The sequence below is a fragment of the Schistocerca piceifrons genome, chromosome 2 (genome assembly GCF_021461385.2).
Source record: "Schistocerca piceifrons isolate TAMUIC-IGC-003096 chromosome 2, iqSchPice1.1, whole genome shotgun sequence".
Taxonomy (NCBI): domain Eukaryota; kingdom Metazoa; phylum Arthropoda; class Insecta; order Orthoptera; family Acrididae; genus Schistocerca; species Schistocerca piceifrons.
This window is the reverse complement of record NC_060139.1, coordinates 744,410,914-744,429,439: the sequence shown is the minus strand read 5'-3', so window position 1 is coordinate 744,429,439 and position 18,526 is coordinate 744,410,914. Positions and strand designations below refer to the sequence as shown.

Here is an 18,526-nt window from a genome sequence, read left to right as displayed (position 1 = left end):
CTCGCATTCGGGAGGACGACGGTTCAATCCCGTCTCCGGCCATCCTGATTTAGGTTTTCCGTGATTTCCCTAAATCGTTTCAGGCAAATGCCGGGATGGTTCCTTTGAAAGGGCACGGCCGATTTCCTTCCCAATCCTTCCCTAACCCGAGCTTGCGCTCCGTCTCTAATGACCTCGTTGTCGACGGGACGTTAAACACTAACCACCACCACCACCACCACATATTTGGTCTCTCTCTGAACAGTGCTGAACAAAGACCAGTGCTGCCTTCAACATCAGGCACACACTTCATTTAGCCAACCTCTTCCATGCAGCAGATGGAACCACATACAGAAGCTAGTTGCCTCTTACCACAAACAAGATATATAGATGCTGAAAATACTGTCAGCACATTTCTTACTTATCTGGCAAAGTGAACATGAAATGGCAGGATTAAACCGTATTTTGCCTCACCCTTAATTCTGCAATATCTTTCATTTGTAGTAGACAGATCCACATATAGTTTCCAATTTTTCAAACAGGAATTGTTTGCTTCTGAAAGGTTGAAAAATCAGAGTTTAGCGTAACATTTTGAAAGTTTTCTTCTGCGTAATATGATGTGGAAAACAAATCATCAGCATACTAAACATTGCTTAAAATTGGGAGACCTATGGGGGATTCATAGATTAAATGAAACTTTCCTTTGACTCTGCAGCAATTTTTGGAAGTTGGTACAGCTAAGTTTTTGTTATAATTACATAAATCCCTCGATGGAGTAACACAAAATAAAGGAAAGATGAGATGGAGCACGGAAACACTTAAAGGAAGACAGATAGTGCTTGGAGGCTAGTGTGAATGCCATTTTCTGTTACTTGGTTGTGTGCTTCATTCATAAACCCACTATAGCTGAATGGTTGCTCTTCCCTATTATGAGTTTTTCTTACCTTTGTTATTAAACACAGTGTACAAATCAGTGGACGTGTTTATATATCCTGTGTACTGTCTGAGTCAGTATTTCATGAATCAACTTATAAAATACTCCCTATAGCTCTTTAGAAGTGAAAATTGCAACAAGTATTTCAGCAAGAGACTAAAAAAAATTGAATTGCAAGAAGGGCCAGCATCTGTATAAAATCAGTGTCACCAATAGGGCTGCAATTCACATTATTTATGCTCAATGAAAGAAATATTACAAACAAAATACAATGGTTTGCGACCTATAACCTTTAATGAGTGCTTGCTCTCACTGTTTCTGGCAGCAAGTTAGGTTTGGATACATGAAACATTCTTCTCTAATTAAATATGTAATGAAACAATAGCTGTAGACACTAGAATAATACTCATTTTCTTCACCTAATTTATGAATAACAGCAAGAAAAACAAGCAATTTTATATTCACTTTTCAGGTTATGTATCATTCAACATGGGCATGTTAAAAGCTGTAACAAATACAAAGTGCATAACTTAACCTAATTAATTTTGAATTTTTCATTCATTTTTATCAGTGTTAATTTTTGAACTATTGGGTAAATATGTTTTGTAAATAATACTTAGTTAAATGATATTATGCTACACATTAGCTCGGAGGCTGTTCCATCATCTCTGCTTTCTTGCTATATTACTGCACTAAGTATCCTGCTTTAGTATTTAATTTAATGGCTTATATCGTTGTGGTTCTCTTGCTTAATATAAATCCTTCTGCTTCCACATTCTACAACCGATACTGTTGTAAAAACAGTGCAGCTTCAGGCTATAGTGTCTGCTGTGAGCTTAAATTATTCAGAGTAAATTTTCTGAAGTCAGTTTAATTTTGCTGATTTTCTGTATTTGGATGACACTAGAGAGACGAATATCCAAAACTGAGTCTTCTAATTAAAACTGATTACATCTAAAAACTCGTGTATTCTAGTATTCTTTTTAGTATGGATCTGTGTTATGAAGGTGTACATGTAGAATAAACAATCAACCTGATATTTATTTGCACTCCACAGCAATGGTTTCCTTTAAATTTTCTACACATAGTTTATAATTTCATTGGACATATGTCACAATGAAGGCAGTGTCAAAAAATGAGAGCTATCACATCCTCTGACTATAGTTCTGCTTCACTGTAAAAAGTCATTCTTTTCTGATCTAAAAATACTTCACCCTAGTCTTTTTTCATTTCTCATACTTCAGCAGCCCTCTTGCCTTCTCTTTCTTCTATGGGCACTCATGTTAACAACTGCAGTCTATGCTTTTATCATGGTTCAAGAAGTGTCCTGAGTGAACAGTAATAATATATTCCTGTGCCATCTGTTAAAACTTCTCTCATTCTTGCTCATCATCATCATCATCGTTTAAGACTGATTATGCCTTTCAGCGTTCACTCTGGAGCTTAGTCCCCCTTATAAAATTCCTCAGTGATCCCCTATTCTGTGCTAACATTGCTGCCTCTTCTAATGTTAAGCCTATTACTTCAAAATTATTCTTAACCGAATCCAGGTACCTTCTCCTTGGCCTACCCCGACTCCTCCTACCCTCTACTGCTGAACCCATAAGTCTCTTGGGTAACCTTGCTTCTCCCATGCATGTAACATGACCCCACCATCTAAGCCTGTTTGCCCTGACTGCTACATCTATAGAGTTCATTCCCAGTTTTTCTTTGATTTCCTCATTGTGGACACCCTCCTGCCATTGTTCCCATCTACTAGTACCTGCAATCTTCCTAGCTACTTTCATATCCGTTGGTTGGTTTTGGGGAAGGAGACCAGACAGCGTGGTCATCGGTCTCATCGGATTAGGGAAGGATGGGGAAGGAAGTCGGCCGTGCCCTTTCAGAGGAACCATCCCGGCATTTGTCTGGAGTGATTTAGGAAAATCACGGAAAACCTAAATCAGGATGGCCGGACGCGGGATTGAACCGTCGTCCTCCCGAATGCGAGTTTTCATATCTGTAACCTCAACCTTATTGATAAGGTAACCTGAATCCACCCAGCTTTCGCTCCCATACAACAAAGTTGGTCGAAAGGTTGAACGGTGCACAGATAACTTAGTCTTGGTACTGACTTCCTTCTTGCAGAAGAGAGTAGATCGTAGCTGAGCGCTCACTGCATTAGCTTTGCTACACCTCACTTCCAGTTCTTTCACTGTGTTGCCATCCTGTGAGAATATGCATCCTAAGTACTTGAAACTGTCCACCTGTTCTAACTTTGTTCCTCCTATTTGGCACTCAGTCCGTTTATATCTCTTTCCCACTGCCATTACTTTCGTTTTGGAGATGTTAATCTTCATACCATAGTCCTTACATTTCTGATCTAGCTCTGAAATATTACTTTGCAAACTTTCAATTGAATCTGCCATCACAACTAAGTCATCCGCATATGCGAGTCTGCTTAATTTGTGTTCACATATCTTAATCTCACCCAGCCAGTTTATTGTTTTCAACATATGATCCATAAATAATATGAACAACAGTGGAGACAGGTTGCAGCCTTGTCTTACCCCTGAAACTACTCTGAACCATGAACTCAATTTACTGTCAACTCTAACTGCTGCCTGACTATCTATGTAAAGACCTTTAATTGCTTGCAAAAGTTTGCCTCCTTTTCATAATCTCGTAGAACAGACAACAATTTCCTTCTAGGAACATGGTCATATGCCTTTTCTAGATCTATAAAGCATAGATACAATTCCCTGTTCCACTCGTAACACTTCTCAATTATTTACCATAAGCTAAAGATCTGGTCCTGACAACCTCTAAGAGGCCTAAACCCACACTGATTTTCATCCAATTTGTCCTCAACTAATACTCGAACTTTCCTTTCAACAATACCTGAGAAGATTTTACCCACAACACTGATTACAGAGATACCTCTGTAGTTGTTACAATCTTTTCTGTTTCCATGTTTAAAGATTGGTGTGATTACTGCTTTCGTACAGTCTGATGGAACCTGTCCCGACTCCCACACCATTTCAATTATCCTGTGTAGCCATTTAAGACCTGACATTCCACTGTATTTGATGAGTTCCGACTTAATTTCATCCACCCCAACCGCTTTATTGCACTGCAACATATTGACCATTTTCTCCACTTCCTCAAATGTGATCCTATTTCCATCATCATTCCTATCCCATTGTACATCGAGATCTGAAACATTACTGATCATATTTTCACCTACATTGAGCAACTCTTCAAAATATTCCCTCCATCTGCACAAGGCATCAACAGGATACCAGCAGTTTTCCTGACCTGTCCATAATACTTGTCATTTCCTTCTTACCTCCCTTTCGAAGACTGCTAATTACAGTCCAGAGTGGTTTTCCAGCAGCTTGACCCAAAGTCTCCAACCTGTTTCCAAAGTCTTCCCAAGATTTGTTCTTGGATGCTGCAATTATCTGTTTGGCTTTGTTTCTTTCTTCAACATAACTTTCTCTGTCTACCTGAGTTCTAGTATGTAGCCATTTTTGATACACCATCTTTTTCCTTTTAAAGGCTGCCTTGACTGTGTCATTCCACCAAGCTGTTTGCTTTATCCTACCTTTACACACTACTGTTCCAAGACATTCTTTAGCCACTTCTAGTACTGTGTCCCTGTACCTTGTCCATTCCTTTTCCAATGACTGTAATTGACTACATTCAACTAACTGGTACCTTTCTGAGATCATTGTTATGTACTTGTGCCTAATTTCCTTATCCTGAAGTTTCTCCACTCTTGTCCTCCTACATATGGACCTGACCTGCTGCACTTTCAGCCTCACAATACCGATTTCACTGCAGATTAAATAGTGATCAGTGTCATCAAAGAATCCCCTGAATACACGTGTATCCCTCACAGCCTTCCTGAATTCCTGATCTGTTATTATATAGTCAATGACAGATCTGGTTCCCCTGCCTTCCCAAGTATACCAGTGAATTTTCTTATGTTTAAAAAAGGAGTTTGTGATTACTAAGCCCATACTGGCACAGAAATCCAAGAGTTGTTTCCCATTCCTGTTGACCTCCATATCCTCTCCAAATTTACCCATAACCTTTTCGTACCCTTCTGTTCGATTTCCAATCCTGGCATTAAAATCACCCAAGAGCAGAACACTGTCCTTGTCCTTTACTCCAACAGCTACGTCACTGAGTGCGTCATAAAAACTATCCATCTTATCTTGATCTGTCCCTTCACAATGCGAATATACTGACACAATCCTAATTTTCTTGTTAGACACTGTCAAATCTATCCACATCAGTCATTCGTTTACGTACCTTATTGCAACTATGCTGGATTCCATTTCTTTCCTGATGTAAAGCCCTACACCCCATTGTGCTATTCCTGCTTTGACTCCTGACAGGTAAACCTTGTATTCTCCCACTTCCTCTTCTTTTTCACCCCTTATCCAAATGTCACTAACAGCTAAAACGTCCAACCCCATCTTACTTGCAGCCTCTGCCAACTCTACCTTCTTCCCAGAGTAACCCCCCATTGATATTAATAGCTCCCCATCTCGTTACCATTTGTTTGCCGAGTCGTATCTTAGGAATCCCTGGTTTGTCAATTAGAGGTGGGACTCCGTCACCTCCAAAGGTCCGAGGCATTTTGCTCTGATTGTTGCCAGCATCATATTTAAAGTACCAGGGAAGCAGGTTGCTAGCCTTACTTGCCCCGGGTCCCATTTGGTTTTACCCCTAACGGTTGAGGGACTAACCAGTGGATTTGGTAGTCTTTGCTGTCTGAGCACAAAGGTGACCACGACTTGGAATATGTCCGAGATGCCCAGCCTTATTCCAATGTAACTGGTATCCTGACTGTCAGGACCACTTACTTGGTCACTCATACGTTGCCCGTGATTCATGAATTAGGACATGACAACAGGAATCCAGCTATCCAATTTTCTATACAACTCCAAAAACCAATACAAGAGACTTAATCACTGTTTCTAACAAGGAAGTGGAAAGCTAGTAGTTATTCATAATTATTAGATGTGAGAGATTTATGATAATTTCGGTGATTGTACAATCTAAAACTGAAACTCTGGAATGGAACAACATTAACAATAAAATTAAATGTATTTGCAATTTTTTGAAAAGAACAAGACAATGTAAAAGAGATTATTTTTTCGATAGACAGCTTCTATATTTATCAAATCACTTGGGCGTATTACAGCTGCACAGGAATGATCAGTGAGTCAAGGAAATCTTACATCAGCAGTAATTACAGATGTTGATGTAGTTTCAGAGAAGATGTAATTTCCAAGTTTGGAAACGGTGGTCAGTGGACAATACCACAGCTCTTTTCAAGACTGCATTTCATATTCTTGTTTTCTTTGTGTCTGATCTCATCTGATGGGGTCTTTATTAATAATGATGATAGCAATGGAGAATGCCACACCAGTCAGATAATTTTTTGTACCAGTTTTTAGTTGAAAGATGTAAATTCTAACATAACTTAAATCCCAACATATGCAAATTGTTGAGATTTATTTCAACAGTACAGTGAAATTGCATACTACATCTGTGAACTCAGGTAAACAATATTTGTGTAAATGATTAACCCGACTTTAAAAAGTGACTATTGATTGAATAATGTTTGCCACTTGTGATGTGGTAACTTGCTTCTAATAGAATAATATGACATGTTTTGGTCTTCTGCTGGAGGCTGATTGTCATCATTGCCCTGTCCCTGAAAGTGAACTCTCCTCTGTTCACAAATGGGATCTGCACATGCTTATCCAGATTAGAAATATTTGAAATTACTGGTCTCTGCCTGTCTGCTCTAGACAGTGCTTCAAAAGTTTGCAAACCACCACTGTGTATAAATCCACAGTGAAAAGACGTTAAATTGTTTTCAATAAAATGAATGAATGCTGCAGAAGCATTTGTTGGCAGGTTATATTTGGTTGAAAACCACACATTTATAGACCTGGATGTTCTTAAGTGGTCATGAATGCATGACAACAATGTCAATTTTCAAGCTTAGTTTCATTTGCTTGCATTTTTTTCATTCCAGAAACTGCAACTGTAACCTGTTTGTGATGCACAAGTATTCTGAACTACAGGATATAAATACTTAAAGGCTTTATGTTACTAGATGCTTAAAATGTTGCACTGAAACTTTGTCCCCAAAAGTATTTGGAATCGTAGATGAACATATGTTGCACATATTAAGAACACTTCCAGCTGATGATTAAAATTATTTGTGCCTTTGATAGATGAGGTGCAATAGTTGACTTTACTAGTAAACACTGCTGTATTTTCATTATATTATTAATTATTAGTAGTATTTGCATAATAATACTAAGTTTTAATTGGAGTTTTGCATGTACTGTTCATCTCATCAACACTAGTTGAATATTTTTTTTTTTTTTTTAATTTCAGGTAACACATTTGGAGAGGAGCAAAATGAAACAAGAGACAGGAGACTTGAAACAGGACAGTATGATTCACAACAAGGCTATGAAGAACAAGTCGAGTACCCTCCCCACCAACAGTATGAGCAACCAGAAGAATATGGTTACCAAACAGAACAGCAGCAGCAACAGCATGAAGAACAGCAACCTCTACAACAACAGCCGCAGCAGCAGCAGCAGGATCAACAACAACAGCAACAGCATCCAGAATACGAAACACTCGAACCTCCATATGAGCAAGACCCAGGCATCCTCCTCACTGGACCACCACCTCCTCCTCAGTCCATGGAGGCGTGAGGTGGCTGTACCTCCACTTACACTGGAAGATTTAGCTACTGACAGCGATTCATGTGGATCGCAGTCTGCACAGCTAGATATCTTCAAGTAGTAGCAACCTTCACTTAGACAGCACAACAAAAACTGTTATCCCTCAATCTTTTTTTCACGATGTTGATAAATATGCACAGAACTTCATTTCATTGTGCATTGGTATTCTTGTGTACATATTTATGATGTCATCTAAATTTTGTGTACACATATTTTAGTTATTAAAATTGTTTATGTTTGTGTATAAATAAGATAAGAGGAGCTATAGAAGCGAAAGGATATCTTTAGGAGACTGGCTAACAATTTTCCATTTCATATAGCCTATTATGCAGGAATATAATTGAAATTACTATACAGAAAATACAGCCTCATGCTTGTTTTTATAATGTATGTGTCATGTCTGTACGTCTTCATTGTTTTTGTTGCTGCGGGATATTAAAAAGTCAGAGTGAATTTGATACTGCACTATTGACTATTGCCCTGTAACCGTCTCTCTCTCTCTCTCTCTCTCTCTCTCTCTCTCTCTCTCTCTCTCTTTCTCTCTCTCATGTGTACTTAGTATCTTAAGTTATAGCAATTATTGAGAGACACAGATTTTTTTAACATTATATTCCACACAAAGTTCAATGAATCTGACAGTGTGTGCTTATCAAGTCTCAGTAAATTGTGATGATACACCTCAAAATACATGCATCATCATCTATGACCTGCACTATCCTCATTAGTGTAAGCTGTATGCATATGACAGTATGCTTATCAAGTCTCAGTTAATTGTGGTGTAAGATATCATGATACACCTCAAAATAAATGCATCATCATCAGTGACCTATACTATCTTCATCGGTGTGATATAAAACTAGTATTTCCCTTATATCCCATCTTGTATAAGGGTTAGGCCCCTGAACAACTCACTCTGCTTGTTATATTTCCTCCTAACGCACAAACCTATACATGTACATACAAGCCTCCTATAGATTCTTAATGGTTAAAGCAATCAACAAAATTAACTGGTGAAATGTAGCTTACATTTATGTGTAACAACCTTGTTACATAATTCGTTCTTCAGTTCTACTAAACCCTCATCTAAAACCTGTCTTCCACGATGTGACATAACAATGAATCAATGATGCAGTCATCACACGTTTAATTAACTATGATCCCCTCCTACTAGTACTATAGTACATATTTTTTGTTTATGTTACAGTGGAATGTGTGCTCACTTTTCATAATCTTCGCCCTATAGAGAGACAAGTGGAACAAAGATCACAGGTTAGGCAATAAACTTAAATGTTTATAGAACAACTTAATATCAAAAGAAAAAAAGAACTGTACGGTGTAATGTCGTAAGTTTGTGACACTGCAAATAACACTCAAAACTGCATCTGTATGCAGATACTGAGTCTAGGTTTCCTATTTCAGTTTTTATTTAATTGTATCAGAACCATCAACATATCATATATAACAATGAACTGTATATAAACAGACATGTAACATGTCATATTATATAGCTAGGTAACATGTCATATTACATAGCTAGGAAATTTTAGACCAAAAGTTGGCCACATCTATTACCTTTGGGGTAGCCATAATGAACTGCTCAACAGTGTAAGTGCTTTGGCATATTCACACTTCATGAGATGAATAGTAGTCCACTCTTGTCCACAATCGTATGGCACGAGTTCACCTGATAATCCCCATTTATTCATGTTGCTCCTGGTTATTGCAACTCTAGAACATAGTCTGTTCAAAGATTTCCATATGTTTTACTCCTCTGCATGTCCTGGGAGTAGTTCTTCCTTTGGTAATCTCGGAGGTGGACTATTTTTTGTCGTACTTCTACTTTGCTTTTTTGAAGTTTATTAATGCGATTTTCTCTTGTATATGGGAAACTACTAGTAGATTTATGTCACTGATGAGCTCTTGGTATTCAAAAAGGGGGTGGCAATAGATGTAAACAATTTAGTTTTTTCTTTCCTTGCTGACATTTCACATCTGATGCTTGGGAGAGTGATACAGTTAGGCAGTACAGCATATTGTTCGGTACTGGTCTCATACTGCCTGTGAGTATGCAGCATGCATTGGTATTCAGAAAGGGGGGAGGGGGTGGACCATAGATGTAAACGATTTAGTTTTTTCTTTCCTTGATGACATTTCACGTCCAATGCTTGGGAAAGTGATACCAGCTAGGCAGTACAGCATATCATTCGGTACTGGTCTCAGACTGTCTGTGAGTATGCAGTATGATTCATTGAGAGTTATGTCCTGCTGTTTGGCATGGCTGGAGTTAAACCACAGAGGGCACACATGCTCTGCAGCTGAGTAACACAAGGTTAAAGCTGTCGTCCTTACTGGCCTGGGCTGTGCAACCCATGTAGTGCCTGCTAGTTTACGCAAAATGATATTTTGAGCAGCTACTTCATGCTTTGTGGCATGCACTGTTTCCTGTAGGTGGTTGCTCTGTCTAATGTGACACCCAATTATTTTGTGGTTGTGCATTGCTCTAGATTTAGATAGTTCTTCCCATAAGCTACCCACCATCTTCTGTGTCCTTTGATAAATGAAAATTAGTAATAATAACATTCACTTCGAAACACATTTGCTCCCAAAAAAAAGTAAACAGAATATTTCATGTTCACTTACTGGGACTGTGTTTGGTGCCAGAAAACATGTGCCCCTACCCACCATTTCTTCAAAGATTAGCAATTCATTGTCTTTTTCTAAAAGCTTTGCTGCTGCTCAGTACATTACTTCTGTTTGATAAATATTGGTCTTCTCTCCATCCAGCTCTGCAAACCACCGTGAAGTGCATGGCAGAGGGTATGTCCCATTGTACCAGTTATTAGGGTTTCTTCCCATCCCATTCACGTATGGAGTGTGGAAAGAATAATTGTTTGACTGCCTCTGTTTGCGCTGTAATTATTCTAATCTTGTCCTCATGATCCTTATGTGAGCAATACTTCGGTGGTGGTAGTATATTCCTAGAGTCATCATTCAAAGCCAGTTCTTGAAACTTTGTTAGTAGATTTCCTTGGGACACATTATGTCTGTCTTCAAGGATCTGCCAGTTCAGTTTCTTGAGCATCATTGTAACACGCTCCCACGGATTAAACAAAACTTAACCTCTCATGCTGCCCTTCTCTGTATATGTTCAATATTCCCTCTTTAGCCTTGTTTGTTATGGGTCCAACTTGAACAATATTCTACACTGAAGAGACAAAGAAACTGGTACACCTGCCTAATATTGTGTAGGGTTCCCGTGAACACACACAAGTGCCGCAACACAACATGTCATGGACTCGACTAATGTCTGAAGTAGTGCTGGAGGGAATTGACACTATGAGTTCTGCAGGGCTGTCCATAAATCCATAAGCATAAGAGGGGGTGGAGATCTCTTCTGAACAGCACGTTGCAAGGCATCCCAGATATGCTCAGTAATGTTCATGTCTGAGGAGTTTGGAGGCCAGCAGTGTTCTTGGAGCCACTCTGTAGCAATTCTGGACATGCATGTCACACTGTCCTGTTGGAATCACCCAAGTCTGACGGAATCCACAATGGACATGAATGAATGCAGGTGATCAGACAGGATGTTTAAGTACATGTCGCCTGTTGGAGTCGTCTCGAGACATATCAGGGGTCCCATATCATTCCATCTGCACATGTCCCACACTGTTACAGAGCCTCCACCAGCTTGAACTGTCCCCTGCTGACATGCAGGGTCCATGGATTCATGAGGTTGTCTCCATACCCATCCACATCCATCCACTTGATACAATTTAAAATGAGACTCATCCAACCAGGCAACATGTTTCCAGTTATCAACTGTCCAATGTCAGTGTTGACAGGCCCAGGCGAGGCGTAAAGCTTTGTGTTGTGCTGTCATCAAGATTACCAGAGTAGGGGTCTTTGGCTCTGTAAGCCATTATCGATGATGTTTCGTTGAATGGTTCACACGCTGACACTTGTTGATGACCCAGCATTGAAATCTGCAGCAATTTGCGGAAGGGTTGCACTTCTGTCATATTGAATAATTGTCTTCAGTCATCGTTGGTGCCATTCTTGCAGGATCTTTTCCCAGCCGTAGCAATGTCGGAGATTTGATGTTTTACCAGATTCCTGATATTCATGGTACGCTCGTGAAATGTTCGCATGGGAAAATCCCCACTTCATTGCTATCTAGGAGTTGCTGTGTCCCATTGCTTGTGTGTCGACTATAAAACCATGTTCAGAGTCACTTAAATCTTGATAATCTGCCACTGTAGCAGCAGTAACCGATCTAAAAACTGCGCCAGACTCTTGCTGTCTTATATAGGCGTTGCTGACCGCAGTGCCGTATTCTGCCTGTTTACATATCTCTGTACTTGAATACGCATGCCTTTACCAGTTTCTTTTGTGCTTCAGTGTAGAATGGGTCACACCAGTGATTTTTAAACAATCTCCTTTGTGGAGTGTTTGCACTTACTCAGTATTCTTCCAATAAACCGAAGTCCCCACGTCCTTTACCCACAACTGAGCCTATGTGGTCATTCTGTTTCATATCGCTACAAGTGTTACACCCAAGTATTTGTATGAGCTGGTCGGTTCCAACAGTGACTCATTGATATTATAGTCATAGGGTACTACATTTTTTCATTTTATTTGAAGTTCACAATTTTACATCTCTGAACATTTAAAGAAAGTTGTCAGTCCTTGCACTACCTTGAAATCTTAACAAGATCTGTCTGAACATTTATGCAGCCTTTATTAGACTGTACTTCCTCATAGATAACTGCATTGTCTGCAAAAAGTGTGAGGTTACTATTAATATTGTCCATAAGTCATGAATATGCAATATGAACACAAGGGTCCCAACACAGTTCCCTGGGCCACACCCAGAGTTACTTCTACATTTGATGGTGGTTCTCCATCCAAGATAACATATTGTGTCCTCCCTACCAAAAAGTTGTCAATCTGGTCACAAATTTCTTGTGATACCCTATATGATTGAACTTTTGACAAAAGGTGTAGGTGTGATACTGAGTCAAATGCTTCTAAAAAATCAACAAATACTGCATCTATACTGCCTTGATCCAAAGCTTTCAGTATTTCATGTGAGAAAAGTGTAAGTTGGGTTTCACATGATTGATGTTTTCGGAATCCATGCTGGTTGGCAATATACATAATTGTAATCCATCTGGGATTTTCCATTTGTCTGTCAGGAAAACAATAGTGACCTTAGAAAATAATCAAGTATTTGGGTCATTTCACAAGTAAATTACACAATATTAAACGAATTTACCTTTTACCCTAAATAAATGATGATACATTACCTTTCGCATAGACATGAAAAGTGAAGTTGGGTCATAGCCTCACTATTTTGCCTCTTTCATTGTTTACTGTTCTTATGGTCCACCAGAGAGTTCAGATCTTTCCTGGCTTGATTTTGCCACATAAGCTTTGGTCTAACACTGAGTCTCCTTCCTTGTGTCTTTCCTTCTAGTACTGTTTTTACCATCCCTTCCTCCTCTCTCAGTACATTCCCCACCAATTAAGTTCTCCTGCTCCTTGTTACTTCTGTCACATCTAGCTCATTGTACAGCCAACAGATTTCTGCATTTTTTCTAAAACTTCCATACTCAAACACTGGCCCAATTTTTTTTCTTAACAACTTGTTTTCAAAGATTAATTTTCCTCTCCACCTTCTTGCTCTGTGTCAATTGTCTTAGCCCCGTATGTTTAAGACTAGTCACACGGCTACCTTGTAAATAGGGAGATTCAGTATTCTTGTTAGCCATTTTCTGGAAAACAGTTTGTTCATTGCAAAAATACATCTCTTTTGCAGACTTCGTACAGTTCATTACCTCCTACTCCATGTTATTTCAATCCACAAGGCTGCTTGGGTATTTGCAGGATACAGTCTTCTTAAACTATGTACATACCATCTCCAGTATTACCACCACTGGTTCTTAAGCTTCTCTAAGTGCTGCTGTACGCCCATTTTTCTATTTGTTGATCCTCAAAACATTTGTTTTGCTATCTATACTAACACTCTGGATGCCCTTTTTAGTTCATCTCCCTCCTCTGCTATAAAAACAGTATTACATCACATTTGCCAATAAATTATGCATTTCTAGTGCCATCGCCAACTCTAGACTAAACAGGCTGGGAAATTTGTTGCTTTACACTTTTCTTCACCTTCAACTATTATTTTAAATATAGTTTTGTCAGTGCGCATGCTAGTCAGTCTGATCAGTTTCAGAAGTATTCCTGATTCTTCCACCTACTTTCTGTACCTGATACTATTGTAGGTTTTCATAAAATCTATGAATAGACATTATACATTTTTACCAAATTCTCACCAGTAATTTGTCCGAGTATGTATACAAGGCCTATTTAGAAAATAACTGAACTTATTCTTTTCACTTTATTATTAATTTTACAGATTATTGGTCCTTGGCCCCTTCAAAGTACTCGCCTCTCCTATTTGCATACTTTTCCCAGCTGTGTTTCTATTTCATGAAGCAGTCTCAGATTGACTTCATTTGAGGTGGCCTTGAAGGTTTGTAGAAGGACTTTCTTCGATGTCATCGATAGTCTGAAATTGGAGTCTTTTCAGCACTGATTTTAATTCTGGAAATAAGAAGAAACTGCTGGGAGCCAGATCTTGTGAGTAAAGAAGCTGCAGGAGGATAGTCGTCTGTTTTTGGCACAAAACTAATGAATTGACAGAGTTGAGTGTATGGATGCCTAAGAACCATGAGTTATCTCACAACAACTGTCATCTGTTTTTGAGGATTTTTTCCGCATAATCATTGCAAAATGGTCAATTGGTGATTTGTACACACCAGATACTTGATTTTCTGAACATGTGAGTCATCACTTGAAATGGAAGGCCTTCATGGTCCAGGATCATATTCAGTTGACTGATGACTGCTTTTAAATCATAAAAACCATTTTTAACATTGCATACAACCTACAAATTAAAATGTTTCTAAAAAAGTTTTCCCTACTTCCAGGCAAAATTTTTACATTGCACCTTTGCCCCAGAAAATGGCCACTAATGCTTAAACACATTGCACTCAAATAACAATATCATGAAAACTAAACATGATATGGACACATTAAAAGCACATGATTATAAAGTACTGCCCAACTGTAATATTGCAGAGTATTGGTGTGTATTCAAAATGTTCAGTTATTTCCTGAACAGACCTCAAGGTAGTAGCTTCTGGAACAGCAAGTCTGCAAAGATCTTGTATGCTCTACGAAGGTAGTAGTACCACCTTACCATTACCCAGAATTTTTTTTCATTCTTCCAAAACTGTAGAATAAATCCATAAAGGCTTATAAAGCTTTGTTTAGTAGTTCTGTTGCTATGCCTTCAGATTCTGATGCTGTATTGTTCATTTGCCATAGTACTGCATCAACTTTTCTTTGTGTAAGTTCATCCACTTTTATTTGAGGTCGTTCATAAGTCCATCTTCTTCAGCCCTTTCAGGTCCTATGAATAAATTCAATAACTTTTCCATATTTTCATACCATCTTCTTAGCCAGCCACTAAGTCAACTTCATTATTTTACATCATTGTGATTTTTGGTCTGTACCCATTTCTGGAAAAAACATACATTGTTATTGTTTTTGTTGTTGTTGTGGTGATCTTCAATCTGAATACTAGTTTGGTGTAGCTCTTCAAGCACCTCTATCCTGTGTAACCCTCATCGTCTCCAAGTAACTACTGCATCATACATCCCTCTTACTTACTGTATTCATCTCTTCATCTCCCTCTACGTTTTTACACCCAACACTTACCTCCATTATTATACTGGTAGTACTTGATGTCTCAGAATGTGTTCTATCAACCGATCCTTTCTTTTAGCCAAGTTGTGCACAAATTTCTTGTCTCCCCACTCCTGTTCAGTACCTCCTCATTAGTTATGTGATCTACACATCCAACCCACAGCATTCTTGTATAGCACCACATTTCAAAAGCTTGTCTAAACTTTTTTCATCCATGTTTCTCTTCTGTACATGGCTACACTCCAGACAGATACCTTCAGGAAAGACTTCTTAACACTTAAGTCTATATTCTGTGTTAACAAACATCTCTTCAGAAATGTTTTTCTCACCACTGCCAGTCTACACTTTATACCCTTTTTGCTACGGACATATTCAGTTGTTTCCTAATCTAATTCTCACAGCATCACCTGATTTACTACAACTACTTTCCATTATCCTTGTTTTGCTTCTTTTGATGTTCATCTTATGTCCTCCTTTCAGGATACTGTCGACTTCGTTCAACTGCTTTTCCCAGTCCTTTGCTGTCTTTGATAGAATTGTAATGTCTGCGGCAAACCTCAAAGTTTTTATTTATTCTCCCTGAGCTTTAATTCGTATTCTTCTTCTTTTGTTTCCTTTACTGCTTGTTCAGTGTACAGATTGAATAACATCGGCAATAGACTACAATTCTGTCTCATATCCTTCTCAGCCACCGCTTCCCTTTCATGCCCATCGAATCTTATAACTGCCATCTGCTCTCGGTATTTTACCCCTACTACCTTCAGAGTATTCCAGTCAACATTGTCAAGTTTTCTCTAAGTCTACAAATGCTATAATACATTTGCCTTTCCTTAACCTATCTTCTAAGATAGTTCATAAGGTCAGTATTGTCTCGTGGGTTCCTCAGCTGTTTCTAGTTGTTTGTTGATGAACTGCCCCTTTCCACTTGATAGTACTGTGCTGATCACCTAACTGGTTTTGCATATTGTTCTCTATATTGTGAAGTGTTGCCCTCAAATACCCCCTGCTTGTAATCTTCTCTCTTCCTTATTGCCTCTCCACATTCTTCTTTTAACCATACTTTGTCCTTACTTTTTTACTAGTGCCCCATTACAGACTGTATCACTATTGGACTGAAGACTTCCCATTGGTTTTCATCTTTTCTTTCTCCTCTTTCTTCCAGACTTTTAAATCTGTTCTGTAACTTTAGCTCATGCTCACTTTTTATTTTCTCATTTTTCAGTAGATTAATGTCTTTTTACTTTTTAGCATGTTGCCTATCATAATCTTGTGTCAATATTTTGCTTTACTTTAACTACAACCAAGTTGTTGATCACTTCCCAGTTCTGCTCTTCATCCTGCTTTGACATCCTTGATTCCACTTATATGTCTTGAGCCCACCAGTGTATAGTCAGTCCGATTAGTATACCTTCCATGTGTAATGTTCCATGTTTCTAAATGTACTTTTTTTTTTTTAGAACATTGTATTGGTGATGATCAAATTCTTTGCTGATGCAAATGTTATGAGATCTTACCCTGTTGTCAATTGACTCATCATGTGCAGTGTATAGTCCACTTATTAACCTTTTTGCAGAGCCTTCATCAAATTTCAGATTTGCATCTCCTGTTATCATCTTCATGTCATATTATGGCATCCTGCCCCAAATAAACTGTGACTAAATTTCATAAATTAATATGAATACTAGTGCAGAGTAAATACAGAACAAGCATTGGAAACTAGATAGTACACTTTAGAGCAGCACCTCCCCACAAATGAAATTCGACATTGTCATTATTGGTAGATCATGCTCACTCTTGGTGCTTACTTGTAGCTCTTCACTTAAGCAGCTAACCAGCAAACTTGCAGCATTTATAATGTTACTTGGATATTGTTTGTTTTATTTATTAATATGATATCCATACCTTCAGTATTTTAGATTATTTCAGATCATTATCCTGCCCTGTCCTTGTTTAGAAGGGAAAATTTACTAACCTCTGAAGAAACCTTTTGTATAACAAGAGAATCAACTGTAGTGGAACCAGTTATCTACACTGTGTAGAAAATCGATATTTTTCATCAATGAAAGATATCAGTGGAGTTTACCCAAGTACAAGTAATTAATTTTGTTTCCTTATCACATTTTGTTTGTACAAAATTAAATTACAGTCGACATTAGCTGTAATTGATTATATGAACCTCTTAGCTTTTCCCTTTGCACTGGCAACAGCTTTAACCCATGTGAAGGAGAAGAAAGTAAGGCAACTGAAGATCGGGAATGATTATTTATAAACTCGATACACCAAGAAATGTTTGCATGTACCTGCAACATTGGCATTGTGTGAGCAAGAGAAACATTTCTATTTGGACTATTTAAATTAATTTATAATAAGAATGGGAATATGAAGGGTATTTACATTCTTACAGTGAACTGCAACATTAGCATTGTGTGAGCAAGAGAAACATTTCTGTTCGGATTTCTTAAATTAATTGATAATAAGAATGGGTATATAAAGGGAATTTTCGTTCTTATAGTGAACTGATTTTAAGTATATGTAAATTATTTGTTGTTCCTGAAAAAGAAAATTAGTATATCCAGCTACATCAACATGAAAATTTAAAAATCGGAATGCACTGTGTTGAGTAAAATTAAGATGTGTGTGTAAGTTTTATCCATACAATATACCATAAATGTGAACTATGTTTAACTGTAAGGAACATCTTTGTAATTGGATTCCTAGTTTTTAGAAGCAACATAGCCAGTACCTCGATACATATATGGGGCATTCAATAAGTTTTTCTGAAAGCAAGTTGCTTTTGTCCAGGATTCTAATACACCACATTATTCCCCAACCTTATGGCTACAAAACCCTGTTTTTCAACAAAATCTCCATTCAATGCAAAACCTTACGCTACATTACTGGGAGGCCCTGTATGCCTGCTTAGTACCACTCTACTGGTCAACATCAGAGCCAATGTCTTGCTACATCATCCATGTACTACTTCCTGCAGAGTGCATCCACGATTGTGCCAAATTGATGGAAATTGGAAGGTGGATAAGGACGAACACTCCAATTAAGTTTCGTGAGCTCTCGC

General features: G+C 38.2%; 1 protein-coding gene across 1 annotated transcript in view; it reads left to right on the top strand.

Moving 5' to 3' along the window:
- LOC124776267 (serologically defined colon cancer antigen 8 homolog) overlaps window positions 1-8,505 on the top strand; it is a gene marked incomplete in the record, with an annotated part of 236,051 nt that extends 227,546 nt beyond the window's left edge. The window contains 1 exon segment of the mRNA XM_047251167.1: window positions 7,322-8,505. Coding sequence (XP_047107123.1) covers window positions 7,322-7,650 — 329 coding nt within the window.
- Between the last annotated feature and the right edge of the window lie 10,021 nt (window positions 8,506-18,526).